The 15,476-nt window shown below is 40.5% G+C and overlaps 1 protein-coding gene across 6 annotated transcripts; it reads left to right on the top strand.

The window, feature by feature from the left end:
* The first annotated feature begins 1,129 nt into the window (after positions 1 to 1,129).
* LOC123977879 (heterogeneous nuclear ribonucleoprotein Q) lies at positions 1,130 to 14,408 on the top strand. Of its 6 annotated transcripts, none has more exons than XM_046060906.1 (11): positions 1,130 to 1,288; positions 1,870 to 2,029; positions 3,560 to 3,678; positions 3,818 to 4,039; positions 5,326 to 5,502; positions 7,526 to 7,661; positions 7,796 to 8,001; positions 8,125 to 8,274; positions 8,407 to 8,528; positions 9,788 to 10,169; positions 12,011 to 14,408. In XM_046060906.1, the coding sequence occupies exons 1-11, from the start codon at positions 1,286 to 1,288 to the stop codon at positions 12,047 to 12,049; spliced, it is 1,716 nt and encodes a 571-aa protein (XP_045916862.1). In that variant the 5' UTR covers positions 1,130 to 1,285; the 3' UTR covers positions 12,050 to 14,408. The 6 variants fall into 6 exon arrangements, with proteins under 6 accessions (XP_045916862.1, XP_045916861.1, XP_045916858.1 ...); XM_046060905.1 differs by having other exon boundaries at positions 12,008 to 14,408; XM_046060902.1 differs by having other exon boundaries at positions 9,788 to 10,326.
* Positions 14,409 to 15,476: the final 1,068 nt, after the last annotated feature.

Here is a 15,476-nt window from a genome sequence, read left to right as displayed (position 1 = left end):
ACAAGACGCTGAACTCAGTCTAGCCAGTACCAGAGTACAGCATATACAATTTCAAAATATATAGCAGAGAGGAAAGAAGAGGAAAAATATATACATACACACATTTACATGAAGATTTGGAGTACTGTGTGAAAGTATTGTACAAAATGAAAGTACAAACATTTAAAGCCACTACTTGAATAATATGTACATTTAACAGTGCTTGCATGTTGAACAGCACAAATAAAGCCAATAATTAAGAAATAAATGAGCAACCCGCCCCCCCCAAAAAAAAAATAAGATGAACAAATTCCATCAATAAAAATCTACTAAGGCTAAATTAATGACAGGCTACTTCTCAATCAGCATAAATAAGTGCAGTAAAATTATTGATTTAAAAAAAATAGTTAATTAATCTATTCGTTAATCAATAATTAAAGTGTCTTGTCAATCAACTACCACAAAATCAATGTTTACCTTCTGAATATAATGTGAAAGGTAGTTTCTATCTGTGCTTGTATTTTCCGGTTTAATTTTTCAAAGTAAAAGCCCCTATTTGTAAAGAGAAGGAATTTTATTGAGTTTTAGTTAATGAATCTTTTTATTAATCAATTATTAAATATGTCTTGTCAATCAATTAAAAATATTTATCACAAAATCAATGTTTACCCTCTGAATATAATCTACGGGAAAGGTAGTTTCTATCTGTGCTTATCTTTTCCGATTTTATTTTTCAAAGTAAAAGCCCCTATTTGTAATAAAAGAGATGGAAATATGTTTTTTGAGATTTAGTTAATGAATCTTTTAATTAATCAATTATTAAAGATGTCTTGCCAACCAACTAAATATTAAACTAAACTAAATATTTACCACAAAGTCCATGTTTACCTTCAGTTTCAATTTACTTTTCAAAGTAAAAGCACCCACTCGTAGAGAAAAGGAAATCTTTACTGAATGCAGCAAAAACAGACTTTAACTAGCGTAAAGCTAGACCGCGATTTAAGTATAAGATATTTTAGCTTTAATAGCAGCTTTAAAAGCTGTAAAAACATATATAAATCAACCACGATCCGTCCACTGTTCACCGGATGTGGTCTATGATGACGACTGAGCAGCCCGTGAGAAGACCTTTCAGAAACCCCTTACATGTAAATCAAGAAGCAGAACTCGCGACGTTACGCAGCCGCCATTTTGTTTCACCGGGAGTAAAGAAACTAACCTGCAGAGCACCGGCGTCAATATTTTCCTTTTTTTAAAGCACCTTCAACACGGCGGATCAGCATCGTGCACCCAAGTTTAGATTCGCATGGTACGTACACACCGATTCTTCCCGCTGTACCACGGAAACATGTTGTTTTTGTTGTTACGTTGGTGCTCTATGCGTTGCACAACCGGCCACTGTTAGCTAACAGAGCCAGCTCGGCTATTAACATGGCTAGCCGGCATTTTGAAAAAAATGAGATGTGCTGTGCATGGGCGTATGTGCATCAAATTTAAAGAAACCCACAAAACTCCCGAATGGGTTTAGTTCTGAGATAAAAATTTAAACATTACCCTAATCCCAAGTTTGCGCCTCCACGCGTGCGGCCTGCGGTCTGCTCGAGCCAGCTAGCATGAGCTAGCATGAGCTAATAGAGGCGTGGTGGATGAAAACCAGCTGGATTTTGTTGTTTTATTAACTTATAATAGTCGCAGGGCGGTGTGATCTGCACCCCCCGCTCGAATTTCAAAGGGCATTACACGTGAAGGTTGGCCAAAAAGAGCAGTGTAAATGTTTTAGTTCTGCGTGGTGACCGCCCGGATAACGTTACAGTCAGGTCAGCGGTGTCCAGTCCTGAACCGCACATCTAACATCCACTGCTGTTGATTGCAATACTCTCTCCTGCACAGATGTCTGGAGACATGGCCACAGATCACGTAAACGGGAACGGGACTGAGGAGCCGATGGACACCACAGCAGCGGTGACCCAGTCGGAACACTTCCCGGCTCTGCTGGAAGCTGGTTTACCCCAGAAAGTTGCTGAGAAGCTAGATGAACTTTACGTAGCAGGTAAGTTAAACCTCAGGATGTGTTCTGCCGTTGTTGCTTGACCCTCTACCTGCTTTTTGAGGAGGAACATGCATGAATAACATGTAGGGAATCGCCACACTGCTGAAACACTTATTGACTTATTGTGGATGATCTAAGACTGACTTTTCATTTCCACAAATGGTTGCTTTTATCCAAACGCAGTAACTTATGTATATTAAGCCTGTTACAAGGTATTTCTCTGTGGCCATAGAAATACACCAATGAGCCACACTTTTAATACGGAGCGATGTTCTCCTTCACTGCCACTAATGTGGATTTTATTCTGAGTAAATCCAACATGCATGTTCCTGCTGCCAGAAGTTGTTTATTCACTAGAGCACCATATGTTTACTAATCTAAAAATAGCCCGCAACAAATGCACCATTAACTCTTTGTCCAATTTAATAATGCAAATAATCCATCCGTCCTCCATTCCTGCTTAGGTATCTGAATAATGTTGTAGTAAAATATTTATTCTTTAATATATATATATATATATATATATATATATATATATATATATATATAGTGTGTGTGTGTGTTTTTTTTTTTTTTTTATTGACCATTTTATTAAAGATTTACATCTCTTGTCGAAACCATTGGGCTTCCACAGACAGGACAGGGACATCACCAGGCTTGCCCTTTTTTAATATTGATTGCTTAAATCAATGGTAGCCTGGGGAAATAAAACACCAGTCAGTCATTGTCAGTCCCTCTGTAGTATAATCAGCTAATAACTCTAGTTTAAGGGTCTAGTTTAAAGTTCAGCTAATCATTTGAGCAGCAGGATGACAGGGTAGGTAGGTAGTTTGCTGCTAAATCGCTGGTTTGGCATCTTGTTTCCTGCATTGTCATAAATTCAGTAATACGCTACACTTTAGATTAAATAACGAGAGCTTAAATTTGCTTGTAGAAATAAATAAAACTCACAAAGGTGCCTTCTTGGTTACACGTCAAGAAGTTGTTTTGTTTTTGTCTTGCTGTTAAGCGTAGAAACTGGATTGAGTGGGTAAAAGGATGAGCGTAGCCGTAAAAGGGTTCAAGGAAGGTAGCCAGCTGGTGCTGCGGCATATGCCGAAACAATGGAGCAGCTGTCTGGCTTCAGCAGGTGAATTGTACTCTTAAGCAGGAGCAGAAGGAGCAGTGTAGATATTAGCCAGAGCTTTTTTGTTAATTGGAACGCCGTTTTAATAGCATCCTTGTTTAATGTTGATTTAGACCGGATCTTTGGTTACAGTTATTTTTTGCTGCATGTCTTGAGGATATTGATTTAGTTGAAACTTGACACTGCGCGACTGTATAACAGCAGCTTTGCATGATGATGAAATTAAGACGCCCTGCCTGGATCTATTTTTCTTTTGTTCCTTCTGGTGCAAATCAATTATTATGAAGCCTCTGTTGTGCCTCATAGCTGCATGAGTCATACGTCCTCAGTGCAAACCTGCTCAGATGATCATCCATATCTAATATTTCACCATATTTACAATATTTCTTTGTTGTGCTCGTCAGGCCTAGTAGCGCATAGTGACCTAGACGAAAGGGCTATTGAAGCTTTGAAAGAATTCAACGAGGAGGGAGCCCTGCAGGTGCTGGTCCAGTTCAAAGAGAGTGATCTGTCACATGTGCAAGTAAGTTGAATCACCTGAAAAACAAAGGGGTCTTTATTAAAATGTTTTTTAGGACAATATGTTGCGTTTTGACACTTGTTATAAAGTGATAATAGCGGGTAAATATCCACGTTTCTAACACGGTTCTTCTGTCTTCCAGAACAAAAGTGCCTTTCTCTGTGGGGTGATGAAGACTTACAGGCAGAGAGAGAAACAAGGGACTAAAGTTTCAGACTCCACTAAAGGACCGGATGAGGCTAAAATCAAAGAACTCCTGGACAGAACCAACTACACACTTGACGTAACAACAGGGCAGCGGAAGTATGGCGGCCCCCCCCCTGAGTCGGTGTACTCGGGTGCCCAGCCCAATGTTGGAACAGAGGTACGCTGCGTTGTGTTTAGATTAAATTAAACTATAAGCCGTCGAGGGGAACTGAAAAATGCAAAAGTATTAGAATTAGTGCTGACCGATAAATGGTATTATCATCATGACAATGTGAACACGCACGAAAAACACGCCGCAAAAAGACCGCCTGAAACGCAATGAATGAAATGACTGTTAAATGGGCCCTGGGGCTGCAGACCGTAGTGTTTATCATCAGGCAGCAGAGAGACGGTGAGGTGAAGTTCACTCCAAAATTACTTGAGTTGAAGACAACTAGTTTAATATATAATACATCCGTTCAACAAGCATAAACATGTAAACCTGTACAAAGCACTTTTTTTAATCTGCGCTGTCCAGTCTCTCCTCCTCTGCAAGGAGCGAATTGTTTTAAACGAGCTAAAAGAAAAGCTCTCTGTAGTCTTAACTGTTGAGCTTAGTACCTTTAAAATTTGGCACATTGTTGTAAACTCAGCTGCTGGCGGAGACACACCAGCTGCTCCTCTCTCTGCAGGCAGTGAATAACAGAGGAGGAGGACTGATACTGATGTCCGAGTTCTTCATTTATCTTAACTTCACTAATATGATTTTATTTTATTGACATGTTGAATTTGTTTCCAGGGAAAGATTATTGAATTTATATAGTGACTCTGCTGCTGTAAACTTTACTGTTGCTGCTCTAGAAACATTTAGTTTCTAATTCTGTAATGTATTTTTAAACAACCAGGCAGCTAACGTACACTTCAGTATTTGTTTTTATGCATCATAAATCATATGGTTATCTTGATGTGTAACAGTGTTTTCTCACACAGCAGATTTTCCTCATGCAGGCTTAGTGATTTATTTTTCACCTTCTAAGTCTCGATACTCTCGATTTACATAATAAGCGACACTGGCAGACTGACATTCTGCATATCGCTTCACATTTATAGGCCACGTAAACGACAATGTTTACTGTGGTTTAGTGAACTGCACACGTTGGTACAAAGGTAATTGTTTCCTTCTGAACAGCTTATTACCTTACGTACCTCTTGTCCATACAACGTGTTTGTATAAAAAAGGAAGATTAGTTGGATTTTTTTGTTGTTCTGAACTTGGACCTGTGTGGTTCTGTCAGCTTTTAGTAGGTTAAAGGCTGAAATATAAAAGAAGTCGCACTAAATTTTGAATCTGTCGTAGTTCTTAGGGGGGAACATCCACTAGGGTCACATCCCTATGAATGTATTTCTCATTAAAGGGTTGTTTTTCATGATTAATAAATGAGATGTTTTTTTTCTCTCCCCTAGATATTTGTGGGGAAGATTCCCCGTGACTTGTTTGAAGACGAGCTGGTTCCTCTCTTTGAGAAGGCCGGGCCCATCTGGGACCTCAGGCTAATGATGGACCCGCTGAGCGGCCTGAACAGGGGCTACGCCTTTGTCACGTTCTGCACCAAGGAAGCGGCCCAGGAGGCGGTGAAGCTGGTAAGTCTGTCAGGAATGCAAAAATTCCCTGCATGCTCCACCAACAATAAACCACATGTGTAATTCCCTCTAAGCACACGCAGCTACAAATGGTTAAGGAGTCTCTCCAAACCCCACGGTGAAAACTAAACACAGTATTGACAAGAAAATACAGAGACAATGTTGGCTGAACACGGTGCTTCTCAAACTTTTTCTGTCATGCCCCCTCATCCAGAAGCAGAAAAAGGTTCATGCAAGTTGAATTCTATTGAAATAAAAAATGGTTTAGCTCAGCATGACGGCGTCGGCCAACTCTTGTGTTGTTTTAAAATTTATTTTCCTACATAAATCAGTCATCAGCCTGGGTCACACTGCACGACGGGGTGATCGGGGGCAAATCAGTGAGCGATCGGCGCTCGCTAATCGACGCTTGATCGTTACGTGTGAACTACTCAATGACCCATGAAAGAAGCTCGCCGATGCTTTGCGAGGCATTGCAGACACCAGAGAGAGAGAGCATGCTAAATATCCAGAGCTGTCTGCGACAATAACATCCAGCCAATGAGAGCAGGCAGCTACTTTTTCACTACAGAACAGTTTTAATTCTCCTCTGACTCTCTCTGTATCTCCGACAATCCCTGCTGCCCGTCTGTGCTGATCTGTTCTTTCACCCTGAGTCTCTTCATTTTTCATGTTTTACAATATATGAAGTACATAAAGAACTCTTGTTTCACGGGTGGTTTCGAGTAATTTCCCCGTCACTTCTCGCACTTCTGTGGGTATTTTTTTTTTTTTTTGGTTTTGTTTTTTTGACATTGTGGTTTGGAGACTAGTCGTTCCAAGACAGGAAGTTGCGCAGCTTATGTTGAACGTTGGGGAATAGTCTGTGAATCTCCAGAGGCGTTCACATCAGATTTAAGTCGGCTGTGAGGGGCATAAAACCATTCAGCTGAGCATGAAGGAGATAAGATGCGTTTCCTGTTGCTTAAGAGTCTCGCTCGCGCACAAGAAGCCCAACAAGACTTTGAGAGGAGACTTACAGTAACTTGTAAATAATGCAACTTAAATTAGGTTAGTAAAGTAAACGCACTACACAAATGATGTTAACAATTATATAAATACGTCGACTCGCGTCACGTGCGTCGGAGCGTCGCTGCATCCGGTGTTAGTGGGATTCCCCCCAGACAAGCTCCAGCTAAAGACCGCGCCTTCGAACGGCTAAAGTTTGGAAGTATTTTAGACGGACACAACAACAACAACGACGACGTGGTGCTCGCTCCGTGAGCTTCACTGCGGCACGACTGCTGTCCACAAAATGCGCGAAGCGGCGTGAACACGTGACGGCAGCACCGCAAGTCTCCACACGAGCACGGCACATTATCAGCACGACGACACGTAGTCCGTTAAAATTTATTTCTTCTTCACCCTCGTGTTAAAAGTAATTTGTGCCCCGCTGCTGTCATGGTAACGTGACGTTTTCATATTTTCTGTTACGGCCACGCACGAGCGAGACAACGGCTCAAACATTACAGACGATCTGTGACTGTCGTATGAAACGGCTTCAGTTGTTTTCTTTGCCCCAAACTGATGCAGAAGCACATCTGATTATCATGCTGCATATTACTCCATACTGAAATAAATCCATGTCAGAAACATTTAAAGTTTTAAGTAAAGTAGCCTAATGTCTGATATTGTTATCGCAACACATCAGTGACGTGGAAATTTGATTCATTTTAAGATCTGCTGCTATTCTCATTATTCTAAAGTTCTTCATCGGGACGACTGAATAAAATACTGGTTTATTGATTAGACACGTTTTTGATATTTATTTTGGATAAATTGGTTTGTTAATCGAGTAACAGGCGGCCGTTACTACTAACAATATAGCTGAAACAATTACAAGAAGTTTGGGACTAAATTGTCAAGAGTTTTAAAAAAAAGTACGAGCATGTAAATGACTAGATTTGCTGTGAGGCAGTTGAACTCGACTTATGTGTTGACGTCTGTCATCTTGTGTATAGTTTACACATTTTTCTTTTTACAGTGTAATAATCATGAGATTCGCCCCGGCAAGCACATCGGGGTGTGTATATCTGTCGCCAACAACAGGCTATTTGTTGGCTCCATTCCCAAGAGTAAAACAAAGGAGCAGATTGTAGAAGAGTTTGCTAAAGTCACAGGTAATAAAATATAATCATTTAGTGTTTTTAAACACTGTGTTCATCTAAACTAGTCATTCTACTAAATCCAGTCCAAACAACTAGATTACTTAATCTCAATCTTGTTTTCTTTCCTCTCTCCTGTCTGCTCGCAGAGGGCCTCAGCGACGTCATACTGTACCACCAGCCCGACGACAAAAAGAAGAACCGAGGCTTCTGCTTCCTGGAGTACGAAGACCACAAAGCGGCCGCTCAGGCTCGCCGCCGGCTAATGAGCGGCAAGGTGAAGGTGTGGGGCAACGTGGTGACAGTGGAGTGGGCCGACCCCATCGAAGACCCTGACCCAGAGGTCATGGCGAAGGTGAGCGTCAACGAACGCAATGTCATGTGATGGAAACGCAAAGAAGACACGGTGATTCTTTAAAAACACTCGCCCTAAAGATCCAGCCGAGGCTAACCCTGAGCCGCGCTCTTTGTTTTGCAGGTGAAGGTTTTATTTGTGAGAAACCTCGCCAACGGTGTCACAGAGGAGATCCTGGAGACGTCCTTTAGTGAGTTTGGGAAACTGGAGCGAGTGAAGAAGCTCAAAGACTACGCTTTCATCCACTTCGAAGAGAGGGACGGTGCTGTGAAGGTGTGGGTTTCTGTTTTTCTGTAGCACTTTTGCACAAGCTTGACTCTAAATACGGATTACATTTGTGATAAATCAACCCAAAATCCTTTGCAGAAATGTTAACGACTGTGTGTGACGGGCTGCTTTTCTCAGGCTTTGGAAGAAATGAACGGGAGGGAGCTGGAGGGAGAGCCCATAGAGATTGTTTTCGCTAAGCCGCCTGATCAGAAAAGGAAGGAGCGCAAAGCTCAGAGACAAGCAGCCAAAACACAAATGTAAGAAACACGTCTTCTGATTTCTAAATATTATAAATGGGGCTGGGCAGTAAAACGATGATGATGATTATTATTGTGATTTAATTTACCTCAAATGTTCAATGAATGTTTGATTTAATTTATTTGAGTCACGAACAAATTAGCACTTAATTTTTCTGTTAAGATATTTATTTTGTTGAGGAAACAGGACTGAGAAAATATAAATTTTCCTCATTAATTAAAAAAAAAAGACTTGATCAGCTGTTTAGCATCAAGTCAACGAGCAAAAATCTGCCTTTCAACTTGAAAGAAATATTGATTTTTAAAGTTTATCCTGATAATTAGAGCTGGACAATTTAGGCCCTAAAATCAGAACATTTTACCTTGATTACAATTAATGAACGATTATTTTGTTTGTGGTTTTTACTGTAAATATTCCCAGCTATTAAGCTGGGTTTACTTTTTAAACAGTAAAACAGTAAAAAAAACGATTATCTAAATGTTCATTAATGAGGTAATATTGACGTGCACATACCACATGGCTCCCCTATATTTGGCGCATCGCTGCTGCTGAATTATGACCGCCGCTACTAAGATTTCACGCAATCATTAATATCAGTGCAGTACTGGCGTTAATCATGTTCACCCACACACTGCGAGCACGGCAACGCTCAACGCTTTTTCGGGATCTACCGCGCGAGTGTTTCGCTGTCTTACTTAATCTTGCACCACGCCGAACCCCCAATGCTAATCGTTCAAAACGTAGTCGGACTGAGCTCTGTGGCCGCTTAAACAGCCCCGTTACTCAAAAACAAGATGCGCCGTCAGCAGGTGACGCGGTAAGGCAGAAGGCTAAGAAGGTGCTAAATCAGTGCCTTTCATTAAAACACTGTTCATAAAGCCGATGTGCTCGTTAATGCCTGAATGGAGCGGAAAAATAAACGTCACTGTCCTGCATAAATGTTGATGATTATTGACGCGCTAGTAGGCTACTTAAAATTAAAGTTGGAGACCAACTCCTACCATGTAGAGCGTTTTTCTTGCACAAAGTTAATGAATAAAAAAAAAAAGCCCCACAGTGAAACCGCTTTAACTGGAATTATTATAATAGTGAGAAGCTATATACATAATGTAACATGTCAAAAGTTTACTATTATATTAACAATATACTTTTAATATAATGTTATAATATTATGCTAACACATAAGCCAGTCAGGATCCTGACCCCTGATGTTTATCGTTTTGTTGTCTTGTCTCTAACTTTCTTTCGCACTCATCAGGTATGATGACTATTACTACTACCCTCCCCCTCCCCACATGCCTCCTCCCGTCAGAGGCCGGGGCAGAGGCGGCAACCGGGGCGGCTATTCTTACCCCCCTGACTACTACGGCTATGATGACTACTACGACTACTACGGCTATGACTATCACAACTACCGCGGCGGCTACGACGACCCCTACTACGGGTACGACGACTTCCAGGCTCCGAGCCGAGGGCGGGGCGGCAACAGGGGCCCCCGGGGCGGATCCTCCCCGGCCAGGGGTCGAGGCGGCGCCGGGGCACCCAGGGGCAGGGCCAACTTCTCCCAGCGAGGCGGGCCCGGACCGGGCCGCGGCGGACGGGGCGCAAGAGGAGGCGTGCAGCCGAGAGGGCGAGGAGGGGTACGTGGTGCTCGGGGTGGCCGCGGTGGAAATGTAGGAGGAAAGCGCAAAGCTGATGGGTACAACCAGCCAGATTCGAAGCGTCGCCAGACCAATAATCAGAACTGGGGCTCTCAACCCATTGCTCAGCAACCGCTCCAAGGTGGTGATCATTCTGGTAACTATTCCGGTTACAAATCCGACAACCAGGAATTTTATCAGGATTCTTTTGGGCAACAGTGGAAGTAAACGAGTAGGGCTTTGATAACAAAATCCGTGTTTATGGTTTTTTTTGTTTTTGTCTTTTTTTATTTAGAGACTTGATCTGATTGGCCCTCAGTCCCATACGGTTGCCTGCATATTTTTCTTTTTTTTTTTTTTTTCCTCCTCCTCCAAAATTGGGTGACATCTGGCAAGATATCTTTTTGTACATATTTTAATAATCCGCTTGGACTCAAACCGTAGTCACACTCCCACCTGTCTCTGGCGAACTGGTTTTAATCTTTCCTTTATTTTTAATTTTATTTTTTAAGATGGTCGTTTTAAAAAAAAAAAAAAAAGAGAAAAAAAAAAAAGGAAAAGATTTTCCATTACAACAAAAGTTTGAAGAAAAATAAATTTTAGATGCAAATATGTGCTCGAGCTGTCTATTTGGCTATAGCTTTATGTATGTTTTTAGAAATATCTGGTTTCCATGTTTTAAGTAGCTAACAGCAACAAAGCATATGTCTCCTAAACATGTATTTAAAAACAAATGAAAATACAATTTGTATTGTCACAAAGTAATGCGTGTCTTGTTATTGAGAAGAAGAAGAAAAAAAAAAAAAGGACCCTCGTAGTCCTATTTTTTGGCTTTACATTTTGGCTTGTATTCTTTGCTGTTTGTCTGCTTTAATAAACATACACGCACACGTGTAACAAAAACTTCAAATTGTGTTGCAAATTCATGTTTCGGCAAATTCTCTCTTCAAATTGCCTTCAAATTTTTAAGGCTCCTTGTGGAAGAAAATGGACTAAAGGTTTGCCAGTGTTGGCCACATGCTACAGTGTCACCTTGCATGCCATCAAATTCCAAATCACCTACTTCTCTAGTTGGCATCTCTCAAGTGCTCTGTATGTATGTAGTGACATACTCCATCCTTTTTTATGAGTTCCTCTCATATCCCAAAACATTAATGTTTCACAAATTGGTGTCCTAAATTCACTTGTCAATGCAGCATCACGAGTTAAGCCCCACCTCCCCCTCTCCCCCTCCCCTCCTCCTACAACACCAAGTCCCAATTGTTTCCGAGTGGAGGGAATAAAAAGCACAATTTGATTTATTAATAACTTCAAAGTGAAGCTTTTCCTTGTCCCAGAAGGATCTACCTAGCTGTTGAAGGCCTGGATACTAATCTTGCATGTTTTATGTGGAGGTTCAATTGTGCTGTTGTGGAAGATAACTGCCGTGCATGACTCGCTTTGTTGTGTTTGTGTGTCTGTTTGCTTTTATATATTAATAATATAATTATAATGATGGCTGCTCCTCCTCTCTCTCTCTCTCTCTGCCTGTCTTGTCCTCGTTTCACCGGCTGCATCGCAAACAACAATTTTTATTATTTTTGTTTTTTTAACGATCCAAACACAGGCCGATTCTCTGCTTGTCGTCCTCGTTTAAGGCATTGACATGAGCATGTTAAACCAGAGGGGCGTGCAAGTGCTGCGAGAATGCTTTGTCTTCTACTGAATGCAAATTCATGTGATACACCGTTATCCCGCTACTGTTACACTGATGAGTGTGTGTGAGGAACACAGTAGATGTGTGTGTGATATGATCCTGTTTTCCATTCTCTAATTGCTTCCTTTTGTTACCTGACTAGCAGGGAAAAGGGGTCGAGGCTGGTCCTGATGCGTCGCTATGAAGACTGACCCCCCCCTCCCCTTCCCTCCCCCCAGCGTATGGCGGTACACGCTGCAGGCTGCCAGTGGATGGAAATGGTAAGGTCAACTTGACTCAGTGGTCTAATGGCAATCCAACCTTTCTGGGTGTTTTTTGTTTTTTTTGTTTTTTAAAGAAGCTGCCACGCTCTGAGATAATCAGAAGAGCAAAAAGCGAGTAGACTTTAAGTTTTATAAGCCCCCCCAAACCCCAAATATGCCATTTGAGACGAACTGAGCAGGAGTTCACGATGATGGACGTCCTCCTGGAGGAAAAAGTCTTTGCACTTTGTCGTGTTTTTTTTTATTTTTTTTTGGAGTGTTTTAGTGGAACTTGATGCTTATTTTATATTTTGTATTTCTTTGAGTTTAAACTACAACTTTCATGACGGACAAGACACGATAATCTCTGACTGTCAGGGAAAGCGTTGGAGGTGTTGAGGGTCGGGCGTTCCAGGAATATGGTGCTTTAAGAACCTAAGCCGCCATGGGGTCCGTTAACTACCTCAGGTTTCGAGGACTCGCCTGTTCTGCCCCCAACCCTCCCCCCTGTTTTGCACTTGAGGAAACTTGAGGCAGGGTTTGAACCCCAAACACAAGCAACGGAGCGCTTAATGAGTTCTCAGCTGAGGCTTGACGTAGGCTACCGTTTGCATGTTAGCTGATCCTCTGAAAATGAGCCTGAGCAAGCTTTTGCTGTCTTGAGAAATGAACTGAGTGATGATGTAGTTTACAGACAAACTGTTTTTATTACTGTTGTTTTTCTTTTTAAATAGCTGGAAACCAGTCTTCAGCCTTTTGTCTTCCAAGATAGGAAATCTTGTCTAATGTTTGTTTTTGTTTGTTTGTTTGAACCCATCAATGTTAAGGATGTTTAGCAAAAGTGATGTCCGCACAAAACATCTGTTCGTTCATAACGTGAACAAACTGACATCTAATGAAGCTTTTGTGTGTATATTTTGTTTTTGTTTTTTAAGCAGGTTTGAAAGAATATGAATTTATGACCGTGTCCTGAAACATTTAGGAATCTAAATAAACGTGGTGTGGATAAAAAAAAATTGTATTGCAAAAAAAAAGCATGATTTCAACATTTCACCTTGTACGTCACTGTAGACCAGTTTTATCATGCCATATGTGATATATTTGTGACACATTATAGAGTAAACTGGTGTTAATTCATGTCTCTTCACTATCAAGTGTACACATCATACTGGAAAAGTTTTAAAAGAGCAAATCCAGCGTAATATATTTGAGCTTTGAGGAGAAATAACAGGATTTGGTGATGTACTTTGCAATTTTTGTGTTACAGGATGTGTAGTAATTTATCTACAGATGCACGAGACTTCCAACAACTTCAGTAACTTGTGTTTCTCAGCGAGGGTTTTTATCTAATAGTCAGTATAAAATGTAAAAGGATCCAGTCTGATGTTCTTATTGTCAACAAAATTTAACGAAAAGACCAAAACCACCACTTTGACTTCCTGTCTGTGACTCTCAGCTCCAACCTTTCAAAACCGCTCGCGGATATAAAGTTAGTTTAGTTCCTTAAAAACAGCTAGTGCATCTGTTGGGGACTACTTTCAGCGGCGGATTAATCCACGCGTGGATCCACATTCAGTGCTTGTTTTGGGCTTTTTATGGGATTTGTTGACGCAAAAAACAGACTAACCAGACGAGTCATTTTCAGAGAGGTGAGATATTTTAGTAGTAGGGGGCGTTTTTCCAAAATCGTAGTGCGTGGAGTACTTTTTAGAGCAGCAACGTTACAGCGGTCACGCGGCGAAGAGATCGATATCTGCGCCCACATAATGCGGTGCATCCACAAGATGTTTGAATTTTAAGCACGGGGCGTGGCCGTATAGCTGTGTTTATATCGCCTAGTTCTTAAGTGGGGGACAGTGAAAAGGCATTCTGGGTATTGTAGGAAATCACAGAATAAAGCAGTTGTGAGGGTTTTTTTTCAGTGCACTGTACATCACAGACGTACGTGGTTTTTAACGGTGAGACATTATGAGGTTGGGTTTCTCCTTTTTAATCCAGCCTTAGTGCGTAGCAGTGTTTTTGACCTTTTTTTTCTATTTTATTTGCCATGAAACGCTGTGTCTTGAATCTTTAGCATTCTTCGGAGTTCAGAAAGGAGTGTGCAGCTTGTTTCTCATTTTACCAGGTTTACTTTTGTTTTACATACTAGTATTCGACTCTGTTGGATCACCAGTTTAAGGGTCAAATCATTTCTTTTGTTTTTTTTTTTTGCTAACAAGTGTGTTTGCATTCTTGCAAATGAACTGTTTTATACTGTACAGTGAGTTTAAACCTATTTTTCTAATAAAGTTATTGACTTTGTTCTGGGGTTGTTTGATTTTTGTCAATGTGTGTTAAGATCGTGGACTTTTATCGGTCTGTGAAGCTTCACATCATAAATTTAAAGATTCCCATTTTTAAATGTGGTACAGAGCAAATTGGTCCTGAAAGTATTACAACTACACCGATAATACTTTGATGTACTTTGGTGCAGTGGCATATACTGTAAATATCCACCATACCTTTTTTTATTTGTATGTTTTGTTTTATTTAATATCTTCATATGCAGTTTTAACAAAATTGCCACTTAGGGATCAATAAATTATTAAGGAGACAAAGTTATAATTCATGTGGTGACTTAAACAAAAGTGCTCTGATGCAACAAGGATTTTTTTGTTAAACTTAATCTTGTAAAATTCAATTGCCGGAATAATCATTAATATAAATTAAAATCCACTTTTGCTGGAGTGAGGGATTTATTTTGGCTTCTGAGGGGGGCGTGACAGAACCATTGTCCAATAAGACCAAAATACCAAGCAGCAGTCGGCTAATTTAAGTCAAAAAAGATGCCAATTAAATAAAAAAGGCCTTTTAAAGTAAATATAAATGAATCACTGAATATTTTTACTTTAATTTATGCGTCTGTGGCCTTTTAACTTGATGAGAAAATATTGCACACAGTTTTTCCACACATCTACAAACCACATAAGTAACACAAAGGCAAAATGCATTTAAATTTAAATACATGTTTTGAATAGTAACGAGGTCAGCGGATGACCATTTGGAGTCACTTCCGTAAATATGACACAACCATGGATCACCAAACCGGAAGTGGGGTTGTTTGGATTTGGGGTTGCCATGTCGGCTCTGCAAAATACGCATTTGATGCGTGTACTAGTTCTGTAAGAAGGTTTAAGGAAGTTATGGTTTTCGATTGACCGATCAAAATAATCCATTAAACTATATTTTGGACTATCTATCTATCTAAAGATGTCGTAAATTTTGATGCTGAGTATGATTTTTCATTATTTTCTGACATTTTACAGACAGATTAAACCAATTGAGAATAATCCACAGATTAATATATAAACTAAATAATTGTTGCAGCCC

Source organism: Micropterus dolomieu, linkage group LG10, assembly GCF_021292245.1.
Source record: "Micropterus dolomieu isolate WLL.071019.BEF.003 ecotype Adirondacks linkage group LG10, ASM2129224v1, whole genome shotgun sequence".
Classification (NCBI taxonomy): domain Eukaryota; kingdom Metazoa; phylum Chordata; class Actinopteri; order Centrarchiformes; family Centrarchidae; genus Micropterus; species Micropterus dolomieu.
The sequence above is the reverse complement of the archived record's forward strand: the minus strand, read 5'-3'. Positions and strand labels throughout refer to the sequence as shown.

Excerpts from the sequence above, each read along its gene's own strand:
- LOC123977879 (XM_046060900.1), top strand. Across the intron at positions 5,503-7,525 it reads CCCAGGAGGCGGTGAAGCTG|TGTAATAATCATGAGATTCG; the intron begins GTAAGTCTGTCA and ends TTCTTTTTACAG. Across the intron at positions 7,662-7,795 it reads AGAGTTTGCTAAAGTCACAG|AGGGCCTCAGCGACGTCATA; the intron begins GTAATAAAATAT and ends GTCTGCTCGCAG.